Source organism: Glycine soja, chromosome 16 (assembly GCF_004193775.1).
Source record: "Glycine soja cultivar W05 chromosome 16, ASM419377v2, whole genome shotgun sequence".
NCBI lineage: Eukaryota > Viridiplantae > Streptophyta > Magnoliopsida > Fabales > Fabaceae > Glycine > Glycine soja.
In genome coordinates, this window is record NC_041017.1 from 21,849,080 (window position 1) to 21,864,547 (window position 15,468).

General features: G+C 33.1%; 1 protein-coding gene across 2 annotated transcripts; it reads left to right on the forward strand.

The window, feature by feature from the left end:
- Positions 1–4,887: 4,887 nt before the first annotated feature.
- LOC114389593 (pectin acetylesterase 8-like) lies at positions 4,888–9,051 on the forward strand. 2 transcript variants are annotated; one of them, XM_028350295.1, is made up of 13 exons: positions 4,888–4,986; positions 5,304–5,457; positions 5,565–5,647; positions 6,036–6,162; positions 6,257–6,336; positions 6,441–6,527; positions 6,610–6,734; positions 6,828–6,888; positions 6,975–7,028; positions 7,114–7,191; positions 7,815–7,920; positions 8,219–8,364; positions 8,770–9,051. In XM_028350295.1, the coding sequence occupies exons 2-13, from the start codon at positions 5,337–5,339 to the stop codon at positions 8,896–8,898; spliced, it is 1,197 nt and encodes a 398-aa protein (XP_028206096.1). In that variant the 5' UTR covers positions 4,888–4,986; positions 5,304–5,336; the 3' UTR covers positions 8,899–9,051. The 2 variants fall into 2 exon arrangements, with proteins under 2 accessions (XP_028206096.1, XP_028206095.1); XM_028350294.1 differs by lacking the exon at positions 4,888–4,986 and having other exon boundaries at positions 5,079–5,457.
- Positions 9,052–15,468: the final 6,417 nt, after the last annotated feature.

The window sequence follows — 15,468 nt, forward strand, 5'->3', positions numbered from 1 at the left end:
GTAGTGACACTGTGCGCGTCGAGAATCCTGCAGAGGCATTGTGCACGTCAGGAATCCTGTCGGATCATTGTGCAGAGACATTGTGTGCATCAGAAATCTTGTAGAGACATTATGCAATGACATTGTACGCGTCAGGAATCCTACAGAGACATTGTGTGCATCCCTGTGCGCGTTAGGAATCCTGCAGACACACTGTCTGCGTCAGGAATCCATGTTGTTCAATCTCAAAGAAACGAAATGTCACACGACTATCATGTTGAAAACAGGTTGCTGGATGAAGTAGTTGGTGACTTCAGTGACAATGGAGATGCAATTTTGGCAGACAATGATGACAATAATATCAATGACAACGACAATAATAACATCCAATTTCTTTTCCAACCCATAACAACTGAAAATGTCTATCGTCCATATCCAAATTGCGCTGATGTTGGCGACAACCAAGTGGTTGAGAACCCCGACTATAGGCATTTCTGGGACCTACCACACTAATCTGAATCACAGAATGGCGAGCTATATGTTGGTTAGCAATTCCATCAGTTGGAGGACCTCAAACACGTAGTAAAAATCTGGCACATTAAGAACTATGTCACTTTCAAACACATGAGGTGTGTGAAGGATACATGTGTCTTGTGTTGTTGAGCTGAGGGATGCCAATGGAAACTTAGAGCGTTTGAACTAAAAAATTTAAAACCTTGGAAAATTAGAATGATTGAAGGGCCTCACACATGCGTCATGCTCACCATTTCACAAGATCATAATAAAATGGATTCCAAACTCATAGGAAAAAATATCCTTGCAATGGTTAAAGAAAATGAGCAACTAAACGTTCCAACATTCATCACATTGATTAGACAAGAATTCGGCTACACATCACATATCGGAAAGCATAGCTAGCAAAACAATGGTCCTCGAGAAGGTATATGGTAATTGGGAAGAGTCATACAACATACTTCCTAAATATCTACAAGCATTGCAACTATTTGTCCCTAGAACAATTATCAGAATTCAACCAAAACTTGCACTAGACGAGTCGAGCCAACCAATTCCAAACAAGGTCATATTCCGTCGACTTTTTTGGTCATTCAAGGCATGCATTGATGCGTTTGCATTCTGTAAACCTATGGTGCAAATAAATGGAACATGGATTTATGGATGATACAGAGGGACGCTATTAATTGCAGTTGCATAAGATGGGGCAAACAATATATTTTCATTAGCATATGTGATTGTCGAGGGCGAGACAACAGATGGTTGACACTTTTTTTTTTTGCAAAACTTGAGAACCCATGTCACACCATAATATGGTATATACCTAATCTCCGATAGGCACGAGTCAATCAAAAGTGCATACAGACGACCAGACAGTGGGTGGACAACAGACAACTCATGCATGTGTTTTGCATTCGACACATTGGGCAAAATTACAAAAAACAATTTAAAAGTGAGGATGAAAGGAAAAACATCTTGAGTATAAGTGAGATATTTTTTAAAATTTTAATTCACATTATTTTATTATTTAAAATTAAATTGACAATTAGATTTATATTTTTTTTCAAACAACAGGATATGCCATGACCCAACCAGAGTTTTTTCGTCACTACCTGTTGTTACAAGAAGACAACCCACACGACACTGCTTGGCTTGATCAAATTCCAAGGGAGCAATGGACTTTAGCATGGGGTGATGGAAAGCATGGGGACCCATGACCACTAATTTGTCAAAGTCACTGAACTTGGTTCTAAAAAAATGAGAAATTTTTCAATCACTACCTTAGTCAAAGTCACGTATGAGAAGTTGAACAAATATTTTGTTGATTGTGGAACCCAAGTTGATGCAATGATTTCCTACAAACAAGTTTGCACTCATTGCGGCCAAGTTCATCAATGAAGAAGAAACTAATTCTAACACTCATTTCGTTCAACAATTTGACTGCCAAAGATTTAAGTTTCAAGTTAATGAAAGAGTGAATTTGAGAGAGTGGCGTCGCATGGGAAAATTCACTGTGAGGCTGGATCAAAAAACATGTGATTGTGAGAAGCCTCAAAAACTACACGTTGTTGTATGTAAACACATTAATATAGATTACTTGCAATATGTACATCTAGTGTACACATTGGACTATGTGTCGAGTGTGTATAAAGTCCCATTAGCAGACATGCGTCATCACGATTATTGGCCACCATATGAAGGACCAAAATCATATGTCAATCTAGCTATGAGAAGAAATAAAAAAGGTCAACCAAAATCAACAAGAATACAGATTAATATGGATGAGAGAGAAAGAGATCAACAAAAATGTTGTTCAATCTGCAGGCTAGTAGATCATTCCAAAAATAGTTGTCTTCATCGTTCGAAAAGTTTTAGTCAAACAATTTAATTTTCTTTTTTTTATATTATTTATGTTATGAATGTATTTAATTTCAATAAATATATATATATATATATATATATATATATATATATATATATAAATTAGTAAAAAAATTTCTACAAGAGTGTTTTTAACTATTTTTCTTTAACTAAACTTCTTTTAAAGATATTCTCAATTTATTATCTCCGTTAGCATATTCTTTAATTTTATTATTTTATATTAATTTTCTTTATTTATATTATTTTCTTTTAAAAAATTATTTTTTTCTTAAAAAAATACATGTTGAGAATTTGGGTTGGGGAAACCCGTAAAGGTAAATTTGCAAATTTTTTAAAAAATTACAATGTAAGTTTAGATCTTTCAACTTGAATTTACGCTGAAAATAATAAAATTATATGTAAATAAAAAGAAATATGTATGTTTATGTATTTAATTGTTTTTTTAATGTATGTTTCTGAAAAAATTTCGCCACTACAATCCATGATTGACATTTGACACATTAACTCCACGCTGCAAATCTACACACTATGGACGTCAATCAATCATTCAGCACCTTCTCTCCCGTTCAACCACTCAGCGCATGTATTTGTTATTTTCACTTTCTCAGTACGTGTGAAATGGCCTATGGGCATATTAAAAAAATAAATCCACTCAAAAAATATCGGTAACACTACAACGTTCCTTATTAACGGGTTTGGTCATTCATCATTAAGAAATTAATTTTTAACCACTTCAACATGCTTCACAATTTATACTTAAGCCCATGGCCATGCCCGTAGGACCAAGTGCCTTACGAGATCGTTGTTGCACTAGCTTCAATGTTGTCGCAAAAGGTTCATGCTACTTTGTTATCCGTTGCACCAGCTTACCTCGTCCCTGTGGTGCTACTTCAAAATGGTGCTTGCTAGTTCCCTGTGGTTGAATATCAACAACAGCGCTAAGGGAGCCATACGTGAGGTTCACGGCGGTCTTCCATGCTGACAAAGTAACATTCGAAACCTCATATTTACTTTCAATTTTTTTTTTTAACTTACCATCATTTTTAATATATTTCTTTTATGTTAGCCTCATCATCCTTCTTTCCCCATAACGATTTAGTCTATATAATATTAAATCATATTTATAAAAAATCATTAATATTTTTATATAATATTTGTATTTAAGAATTATTATTTAAACTATCAATTTATATATATGTATATACTAAAAATACAAAGATTACTATAATATTAACATGAAAATAAATATTATCGTACTTTATTTCATTAATATTATGACAATTTATAATCCTTTTTATACTAAATATTAAAATAAATTTACATATTAATAAATAATGCTCTGTATTTGTCTTAAATAATATAAAATTATACATCTTAAAATAAAAAAAAATACTAATTTTTCTTGTATTACACGAGTCTCCGTACTAGTAAATATAAAATCTATATTAATTAAATTATTTGAACAGAATAAATATGAAGGTGTTACATGATATTATCCTATATAATAAAATTATATATATATATATATATATATATATTAGATTTGTTAACTGATCATATAATAATCAAATTAAGGAAAAGGATAAATAGCAGAGGATGATTAAATGTAGTTAATCAATTAATGTCAATTGTTTAATTGATTAAGCTAATAGGAAATTGATTTAAATTGGTCAATCAATTAATGTTGATTAAAATTTATTTGAATTATACAATCAAATAATGTTAATTTTTAATTGATTTAAATTGAACATTCAAATAATGTTGGTTTTTTTAATTAATTAGGCTAATAGAAAATTACTTTGAAATGGATTCACCGAGAAGATGACAACTGATAAAATCCACCGTGAAATTACATGTGACAATTGTTTCCTCGGAAGGGGCAATTGTATAAAATATATGACGTGGTAACTTAATAATTTTTCATTGTCTCTCGGGTTCTTAACCGATTACAATTGAATAAATTAATGTTGTTTGCTTTATCATAGTATTGGAAGTGTTGGTTGACAAAGTATTGTTTGAGTGCTTTCCCACTAGAGAGCCACAAATCACATACAATGCCCAGAAAACGAAAATCCAAGAGTAGATTCTCACTTCACACGTTCTTATCCAATTTTCCACTCAAACTTCTCAAAGAGTTTGTTTCCCATTTGTCCTTAAACATTGCCTATCTCAGCAAGTCACTAATTCTGTGTCCCCGTGGCGCATTTTATAAGCCACCCCCTCAACTCAGTTTCACTTGCATTCCTTTCTTCCTTTTCAGGTCCACCTTGTGACCTTTATTCTCTCCATATGCGTTTTGCATATTGTTTTCATTTTTCTCTTTTGATCATTTCTTTTGGGTTGGAAGGAGGTTCTGTTTTTATTTTTAGTTTGGGCGGTAGATACAGACAAAAGTTATTGAATATAGCTCTATAGTAAACTGTTGTTAATTTAGGCAGTGTTGGAATGGGACCAGTGTTTCGTTTCTGAGCTATAATGCATGAAGGTTTTGTGATGTTATGACCATATTTATATCTTGTAATGCATGCCAGTTGCATCTACCAATAGGGCCATTGGGGTGTCTCATATAATTTGCAGCAATATTGGAAGTTTCATTTTCTGGGCTAGTTTATCGTGGGTTTATAATTCTATTATTGTGGAATGGTTTGAAATATTTCATATACTTTCATCAACAAGAAAACAAGTTTTTTATCTAATATCGCTTTACCTTTCTTCTTCATAATTTTCATCCTACGATGTCTGTTTCCTCTCTCTCTCTTTCTGTTTTGTATATATTGTCTTTTTTCTTTCTGCACAACTGTCAATAAAGTTTTGAAACGGATATCCGTTCCTCTCTATTTAAGGTTCTCCACAGTAGTTAACGAAGCTCTTGTTTTTCTATTTGGTCGGCCAAAGTAAGGCACCCTGTGTTCTTTGTTTTCTACGCACAGGCTTATCATTTGCTTTTGGTTGGACTTTGCTGAATGGAGAGTGCAAGAATCAGCCAATGGTTAAATCTTCTTGTTTGTGTACTGCTATTGCTCAAGGCAGAAGGATCTTTAGTTCCATTGATTTTGGTCGAGAATGCAGAATCAAAAGGAGCTGGTGAGAATTTTTTGTTGTGACATTAGGGAACTATAATTCTCCAGTGCTTCTATTTTTAGCAATATTTATATAATACATGATATATTGAAGCTTAACGTGTCATGCAGTTTGTTTGGATGGAAGTCCCCCAGCTTACCACTTTGATAAGGGATTTGGGGAAGGTATTAATAGCTGGATTGTTCACATTGAGGTATGTACCTTTAAGCAAAGTGGCACCAATAATATGCCTTTTTAATACGTTTTGTTATGTGTATGAGTACAATACAACTAGAAGAACGCGTCAACAACACTCTTTATTATTAGCTGACATTTATTGAAAATTACCAACCTTGGTGGCTCTTTTTTTTTTAAGGAGTCTCTCTCATGATTTAGAAGTAGAATTTACCAAAATTTGTGATTTCTAATAAATTTCAGTCAATGGTAGAAAGAGTATTAGTAAGAGTGTTGCTAGCCTTATACAACTATTTCATCTCTTAAGTAATTCTTAAATGTCAAATTTGTCAATTGCTTTTTCTCTGTTTCCACAAACCATGGAGTTCTTTTTTCTTGGTAATGATCTTTGCTATAATTTATTTTAGGGAGGAGGATGGTGCAACAATATCGAGAGTTGCCTTGACCGTAAGGACACTCGCTTAGGTTCATCTAAGCAAATGGAGGATATTTACTTTTCTGGAATTTTAAGCAATGAGCAACAGTTTAATCCAGGTATTGTCCACTAGTCAATATGTATTGTTTCTATTTGTGAGTTGTGAACTCAATTGTTTTTGCTCAGCTTTCTAACAAAATTTATAAATTTCAGATTTCTACAATTGGAATAGAGTCAAGGTTAGGTACTGTGATGGTTCATCGTTTACTGGTGATGTGGAAGAAGTTGATCCAGTAAGTTTTGCAGAATTCAAAGGAATTTTAAATTAAATTCCGAGGAAAATATTAAGCATTGGTAAATTTTATTTTTCAATTGTCTTTCTGATGAGATTTGTTAGACAACCAATTTGCACTTCAGAGGAGCAAGGATTTTTTCAGCTGTAATAGAAGAATTACTAGCAAAAGGATTGGAAAGGGCTGAAAATGTATGAGACATTGATGATTTGGCACTTTTTTTCTTCCTCCTGAATCGTTTTTTCTTTCACTAACGGAAACTTGTACCTGCAGGCTATTCTCTCTGGCTGTTCAGCTGGAGGATTGACAACTATATTACACTGTGATAGCTTTAAAACTTTTTTGCCCTCTAGAGCTAATGTGAAATGTGTTCCAGATGCTGGTTATTTTGTCAATGTGTATGCTCCTCTAATTGGTTTTCACTTGGCATTTTATTTACTTCTTATAGTTCCTTAGGTCATTGAATGATTTAATGTGTTGTTGTACAATAGAGAGGATATCTCGGGAGCACATTTCATTCAACAGTACTACAGTGAAGTTGTTTCAACACATGTACTTGCATGTCTTTTCTCTTTTAATTATTTTCTAATAGCTAAAACTTTCTGTAAATAGAGACTATTTTTTTTTAATTATTTTAGGGTTCTGCAAAGAATTTGCCCACATCCTGCACTTCAAAACTCAGCCCAACACTAGTAAGTTTCAAGTACTCACTTGTAATTTTTCCTTCTAGCTTTGCAACTTCTTTGGTGTTACTGATGCTTCTGAATTGTTGTGTAGTGCTTTTTTCCACAATATGTGGCATCACATATCAGTACCCCAATCTTCGTTGTTAATTCAGCCTATGACTCGTGGCAGGTTAGATTATTCTGTTGCTAAAGAAGTTTCAGTTTGTTTTCAGAGAATCAGAGTGGTATATATATATATATATATATATATATATATATATATATATATATATATATATAGGCCATACAAGAAACATCTTACGCCATGTTCATATTTTTTTCATTAATTGGTGGATATATAACAAGATGGTAAAGTAAAGATCATAGTAGGCAATTCTGGTGTGTTTTCTGGGAGATAGCTTTTCACAAATTTCATATATAGATCATAGTTATGGACCCAGAATTCTAAGTTCAAAATTTTATCGTTGCTTAATTAACTAATGGATGAAATTCGTTCAAGCAAAATAAATTGGTATAGAAACTATGAGAAGGTATGGGAGAGGTTCATTGTACGTAGCCTTACCTGTGCATATGCAATGAGGCTGTTTCCAGATTCGAAAGTATTTGATAAGAAATTGAGCCAAAATTCTCTACATAATCTCTTCATCTTAGTATTTCCTGATTTCACTATGAATCTTTTGTTTTCAAAAGAGAACTCTAAAATATAAGTGAATAAATCATAATCATCTTTGCCAACTGAAAATAAGCAGTAAAGTCTTTTTTTCTGATCCTCAAGATATTTCTTTGATTCAGATTCGATACATCTTTGTACCTGGCTCTGCTGATCCCAGTGATAGTTGGAATAGCTGCAAGGTTAATATGAGCAACTGCTCGCCTGATCAACTAAGTAAATTGCAAGGTGAACACTTTCTGATCTTAATAGCTAGTGTATAATCGAATTTTGTTACACATAAAAGAATTTCACTATGCTTCTAATCAATCCTAGAAAGCAGTCTAAAATTTGCCTGCCTCAGTCACCACTTGATGTAAGTAATTTGTTCACACACCTTAAAAATTTAAAACGCTGGCATGAGAGAAAAAAATAACATGTAAAAGGGTCATTCATTTGAGTAAGAGCTAATAGTAGAGTTCCAGACTGCAATATTTTTCACCACTTCTACACCAATTGAGTGAAAGTATAGTTTTGTGATTTTCAGGCTTCAAGAGTGAATTCGAAAGGGCATTGAGTGAGGTAGGAGATTCTCCATCTAAAGGAATGTTTATTGACTCTTGCTATGCCCACTGCCAAACAGAACCACAGGAGACATGGTTTAAGACTGACTCTCCAAAGCTTGCCAATACAGTAAGATATTACATTATTTCTCCCTTTTCCAGAATATAAGCATTTGTGTGTGTGTGTGTGTGTTTTTTTTTTTTTGTTTCTACTTCCTTTTATTTTGGAAAAAATGTGTTTTTATCCCGTACTTTGGTCAAACTTGGTTATAGTCTCTGTTATTTGAAATTAATGAAATCAATCTCCAAATATTGAAAATGTCATTTTCGTCCCTTTCCACTAATTTTGTTGATGACAAAATCACATATTTTCAAAAGTTAGAAGACCGATTTCAACAATTTAAAAGTACAAGGACTACTAGAACCAATATTGACCGAAAGTACAAGGGCCAAAAACACAATTTTTCCTTTTTTATTATTATTACTTCCTTTTCTGTGAGTTGAAAAGCTTACTTGTATGCATTACATTCTGCAGACTATTGCCAAGGCAGTGGCAGACTGGTTTTATGGTCGAAGTTCTTTCCGCCATGTGGATTGCAATTATCCTTGCAACCCTTCTTGCCAGAACCGTGTTTTTGATCTAAAAGACCTCCCTGGAATATAGATTTGTTTGATCAAATATATATCATTCCTATAAACCAGACTTATCAGTTAACTGGTTATTGTATGAGAAAATAAGGTTTACAGGTAACAAAGCTAGCAAAATAAGAGAAGGTTATCATTACACTGAGCTTGTGCGCTGTGAGCCCTCAATCAATTTGGTGCTTTTACTAGTTGTGTTTACTTTACTGGTGATAAAACAAACTAATTTAAAAATTTAAACTGTTTAGCCAAAGTACATTAATGATTTAATTGTATAACAACTGAAGAGGCATTACATTAAGAGCTTTATATATTTTCTTTATGTTAGAATAACACTACCAGAGGGAGGACCATCTTGTAAAAATTCTTAAGAGGTTTCATGAACTATCAATGATAGGAAACAACAGGATCATAAAATCTATGATTCTCACAAACAATCAATAAACAACAATAGATAATGATGTGTACCTTTTTCCATAGGAAGACTTGTACCTTTCTCCATTGGAAACTTCTCTCCGGTGCACTTTGATTTCCTTGAAAGAGGAGAGAAATAAGATTTCACTTCCTTAGGCCTTTCTTTTATGCCTCTCTCCGTTTGTGATGACTATGGGTGAGAGAGAACACTTTCTGGTCAGAAAGGGGACTTTATTTTACGTTAGTGGGTATTAAGCCCCTTTTATAACCACTACTCCCATCAAGTAGCAGTCAACCCTAGAAACTTCTCCTATTAAGCCCAATTACAATTTAGTCATTAATCGTTAATTATTTACTTATTAGTCCTTACATAAGTCACATGTCTCTCACATGAGACATTAATTCTTACATTGTCCCACTTGGCTCATGTGACATTAATAAACATTATGAACTAAATAAATAAATAGATTAACTAACATAATGCGCATTAAAATTGACTAAATTGTTCTATACATTGGGTACATAATAATTTCATGATTAAGAATAGGAACCAATTCGAGTCATGACGGTTGTACATCATTTAATCGACATAGTCCCTTCCATGTACTACAAATTAGTCTTCTCCTTAATATGACCATTAGTTAGGAGTACATAATTGGTCTAACATAATATCTTCATTGAAGACAAAACCTGTTAACATTACTCTAACACAAACATGCATGCAAACATAGAGAACAGGTAATCAGAAACATATCATAATTGAGCTCAGAGTGTCAGCAAAATTACATAAGGTAAATTACTCTTAATGATCATCAATAACAATAATGCCCATACTTTCAACTTGTTCTATAATATCTTGGGCAATAATCCCTTATTCAAAGGGTTAACTATCATAAGGTTTGTGCTAATATGTTCTATTGACACTTTTTGTTTCTGAACTTCTTCCTTCACTACAAAGTACCTCAATTTCATATGCTTAGCACCCTTAGAGTACTTGTCGTTCTTACAAAAAATATTACTGCGAAGTTATCATAATACATTTTCAGCGGCCTAGCAATACTGTCGAAAATTCCAAGCCCTGAAATAAAGTTCCGCAGCCAATTAGCCTGAATTGTAGCCTCAAAACATACTACAAATTCAGCTCTCATATGCAACAACAACTGATGCATACAAAATTACTTTCATTTGTTTTCGTTCCATATCATTTCTAGGACATTGTGTGAGACTAACTCTGTCTCATTTCTAAATTAGAATAGGCGAAATAATGCCCATACTTTCAACTTGTTCTATAATATCTTGGGCAATAATCCCTTATTCAAAGGGTTAACTATCATAAGGTTTGTGCTAATATGTTCTATTGACACTTTTTGTTTCTGAACTTCTTCCTTCACTACAAAGTACCTCAATTTCATATGCTTAGCACCCTTAGAGTACTTGTCGTTCTTACAAAAAATATTACTGCGAAGTTATCATAATACATTTTCAGCGGCCTAGCAATACTGTCGAAAATTCCAAGCCCTGAAATAAAGTTCCGCAGCCAATTAGCCTGAATTGTAGCCTCAAAACATACTACAAATTCAGCTCTCATATGCAACAACAACTGATGCATACAAAATTACTTTCATTTGTTTTCGTTCCATATCATTTCTAGGACATTGTGTGAGACTAACTCTGTCTCATTTCTAAATTAGAATAGGCGATGTTAAACACCTTTCCATCTTGAATCTCTCTAGCACTTTATCGATATATATACTTTCTGAGATAAGCCTAACAATCCTTGTGATCTATTATGGAATATTTCTATCCCTATCACATAGCTTACCTCACCCATATCTTTCACTTCAAAGTTTCTAGAGAAAAATTTCTTAGTCTCATGAAGAAGACCAAGATCGTTAGCTGCAAGCAAGATATCATCAATATACAGAATTAGAAAATAACCTTACTCCCACTGACCTTCAGATATATACACCGATAAACAGTATTTTCCTTAAATCTAAAGGAAATAATGGTATCATTAAACCTCAAATACCATTGGCGGGAAGCTTGCTTTAAGACTGTATATTGATTTCTTTAGTATGCACACCATGTGTTCATTTCCTTCAACTGAGAACCCCATTGGTTGGTCCATACAAACATTCTTCTCTAAATCTCCATTAAGAAAGGCAGTTTTCACATCCATCTGATGTAGCTCCAAGTCATAATGGGCTACTAATGCCATAATAATCCTGAAAGAATCCTTTCGTGAAACGGGTGAAAACGTCTCTTTATAATCAATGCCATCTTTCTGAGTAAATCCCTTAGCAACAAGTCTAGCCTTGTAACATTCAAGGTTGCCATAAGAGTCACGTTTAGTCTTGAAGACCCACTTACAACCAACTCTCTTACAACCCTTTGGTAATTCTACAAGGTCCCAAACACCATTATGTTCCATGGAATCTATCTCTTCTTTCATGGCATTTAACCATTTCTCAGAACTATCACAACTTACAACTTGTGAAAACAAAACTGGATCATTATCATTAATGCTTAAGTTTGTTTCTGTTTCATGTAGGTATACCACATAATCATTCGAAATAACTGGTCTCCTTTTCTCTTTGAGACCTTCTTAATGCTACTTCTTGTGGTTCCTCCATAATAGGTTCATTATGCATCATGGGTTCATTATTGTGTTGCTCCTCTTCATTAATTTTGTAGCAATAACTGAAGGAGCAATAACCTTACTGTTAGAGGCACAAGCTAAAAGGACTTACACTCTAACTTCTTTAATTTCCATTTCTCGTGGAACTGTACTCCTACTGATTTCATCATTTCCAATGAACCAACCTTGCATTTCCAGTTTTGACAATTCTCATACTATGATTAGAAAAATAAAACATATATCCTTTTAACTTTTCTGGATAACCAATGAAATATCCACTGATTGTTCTTGCATCCAATTTTCTTTCTTGCGGATTATAAATCCTTATTTCTGTCTGGCAACCCCAAACATGCAGGTGCCTTATACTAGGTATCCTATTTGTCCACAGTTCAAAAAGTGTCTTTGGAACTGCCTTACTAGGAACCCTGTTCAACAAATACATGGCAGTTTTCAAGGCATACATCCACAAAGATACGGGTAAAGTCTAATTGATTAACATACTCCTAACCATATCCATTAAATTTCTATTACGCCTTTCTGATACACCATTTTGTTGTGGTGTACCGGGAATTGTGTATTGCACACAAATGCACGTTTCTGAACAAGCTTAGCAAATGGACCTGGGTGTTGCCCAGTTTCATCATATCTTCCGTAATACTTATCACCTCTATCATATCTAATAATTTTCACATTTATGTCTAACTGCTCTTTTACTTCATTGTAGTAAATTTCTAAGGCATCCATTGCCTAAGAAATCTTGGGCAGTAAGTAGACATAACCGTAACGTGAATAATCATCAATAATGGTGATAAAGTATCATTCCTTTCCAAAAGAACTAACATCAAAAGGTCCACAAATATCAGTATGCACAATTTCAAGAAGCTGAGTGCTTCTTGTAGCTCCTTTCTTTGCATGTTTTGATTGTTTTCCCTTAATATAACCCACACAAATATTTAGATCCGTAAAATCTAGATAAGAAAGAATTTCATTCTTTATTAATCTTTCCATCATTTCTCTAGAAATGTGACCTAAACGTTTATGCCACAAGAAAGCAGATCGTTCATTCCATAAATTATGTTTAGTGCCAACATTATGATGCAGAGTTAAAACAGTTTCAGCATAAAAACTGTCTATTTCCAATTTATATAAACCATCACAAGAATACCAGTACCAATGAGATGATTATGCTTAAATAAATTGAAACATCCATTACCAAAATTAAAAGAGTATGCAGTAACATCAAGTTTAGATAATGAAACTAAATTCCTAGATAAACTAGGTACATAAGGAGTTTCCAGTAAATCTAAACGATGTCCAGTGTTGCGTTTTAAACAATAAGTTTCAACTATTTCCACTGGAGCTTTCACTTCATTCCCTATGAAAATGAACTTCTCATTTGGGCTTATGGTTTGGATTGTAAGAAATCTTTGCATAATGTTAGAAACATGAGTCATACATCCAGAATTAATCCATCATGTATCATGGGAAACTACAGTTAAGTTTGATTCAAAACATACATGAGTATTAAGCTCACCATTCTTTTCGAACCAAGACTTACACTTTAGGCAATCCTTTTGGAAATGTCTTAATTTCACAAAATTGACAATTATTGCCCTTTGATACCTTTCTTCTGGATTTGCAAAGAGTCGTCATTATTCTTTAATGACCATTTGCCTTTATCATGCTTCTTCATAAATTTCTTTTCAAGCTCCTTGATTCCCTTGGTGGCTAACATAATGGACTAAGTGACTTCCTTGATTCTTAAGCCTTGTTTCTTCCCGAACTAACATACTGTGCAATTCATGCACATTCCATTTATCTTTCATGGTATTATAGTTCATTTAGAACAGGCCAAACTCAGACGATAATGAGTTTAGAACAAACTGAACAAGAAAGTTCTCATTCACAGCCATTATATTCCCAAGGTCTTAAGTCTTGCTGCAATGTTTGTCATCTCAATGACATGTTCATACATAGTATGTGAACCATCAAACTTCATGGTGGTCAATGTACTCATTAATGTCCCAGCAACAGACTTATCAGCTGTTTGAGAGCGCTCTCCCACTAATCACATAAACTTTTTAGCACTTTCAATTTTAGGAAGAGTTGTCTTAATACTGTCTGCAACAGTCATTCTCATCAACATTAGGCTGAGTCTGTTAGATCTTTCCCAAGTTTTATAATGAACTTTCTCTTCATTACTACTAACATCAATAATAGGAACAAACTTCTCTTCCAACATAGCAAGATCATGATCCAAAACACTAAGGTGAAATTGGACTTGCTCATTTCTGTCAGAGAAGTTAAGCCCATTAAAATTGGTACAAATGATGCATAAGAATCCAATGAATTCAAAACATGTATTACATAATAAAATTCATATAAGTGTTTTGAGACATAAAATACATGTCATACATACGATTCATTCAGATAACGGACAATGTATATTGATGTTCTCCTTTGGGTGATACACCAACACACAACATACAAACATAATGATGCTAATAAAATTTTAACATTATTTGGCAATTAAATATGCACCAATTAGTAGTATCTATTTCCTTTGGGCATATAAATAAAACTAATGATACACACAAATCGCCTACAATTATATTCATTAATTATAAGAACAACTAATCAACTATTGGGCGATCCACAAATGCCTTATAACAATGAATTTCAATTACCCATAAACCAATAACCATATAATTTAGCATCCATTATTCTATGAGTAATCAAAATAATCATTAATTTTTGAATTAAATAACCTTACAAATTTGGCCACTTTGGTGACTAACAAATTCAACATACATTTAATTTCAACCAAGTATAATTGAAATAATCATTAATTTGGAATTAAATAACCTTACAAATTTGGCCACTTTGGTGACTAACAAATTCAACATACATTTAATTCCAACCAAATATGTATGGCCTACACATACTTATTGCTATTAACAATTCATAGCCATTCTATTAATTTCATTCCAGGCCATAAAATAATATTTGCATTTATTTGTGTTTTTGCATTCAAACACGCTCAAGCAAATATGTAGCATATACATATATTTACTGCTACCAATAATTGCAAAACATTCACATTAATTTAATTATAGAACATAAACTTTCAATCCTTTAATCACGTTCAACAATAATTTTTCGGTAAAAAAAAAGATCAAGTGGGATTGGAAATAACAAACATAAGGTTGCAAATAGCAATTCCCAAAATTTCATATTCTTCCTACAAAAAACGTACCTGTGCAGCTTTTCAAAATTGAAATTGAATCTTTATGTTTAGGCACACTTCCTTTCTTTCACCATTAGAAGTAAAAACTTTCTCCAAATTTAATATATACATGTTGTGCAACTTTCTCTCCCATAATCATAAGTTTTCAAATAATCTTTCTCCAAAAATTGGTATTCAGCAATAATAAAAATATTGCCAATAAAACAATACATGCAGCGGAAAATAAAATTCCTAAATTTCATAATTAGGATTTATGCATAATTGAGAGAAATTGAATTATCCCTAAATTTCAT

Coding starts and splice junctions, on each gene's coding strand:
- LOC114389593 (XM_028350295.1), top strand. CDS start 5,337: ATGGAGAGTGCAAGAATCAGCCAATGGTTAAATCTTCTTGTTTGTGTA. Junction 5,458..5,564: donor TGCAGAATCAAAAGGAGCTG/GTGAGAATTTTT, acceptor CGTGTCATGCAG/TTTGTTTGGATGGAAGTCCC. Junction 7,921..8,218: donor TCAACTAAGTAAATTGCAAG/GTGAACACTTTC, acceptor TGTGATTTTCAG/GCTTCAAGAGTGAATTCGAA.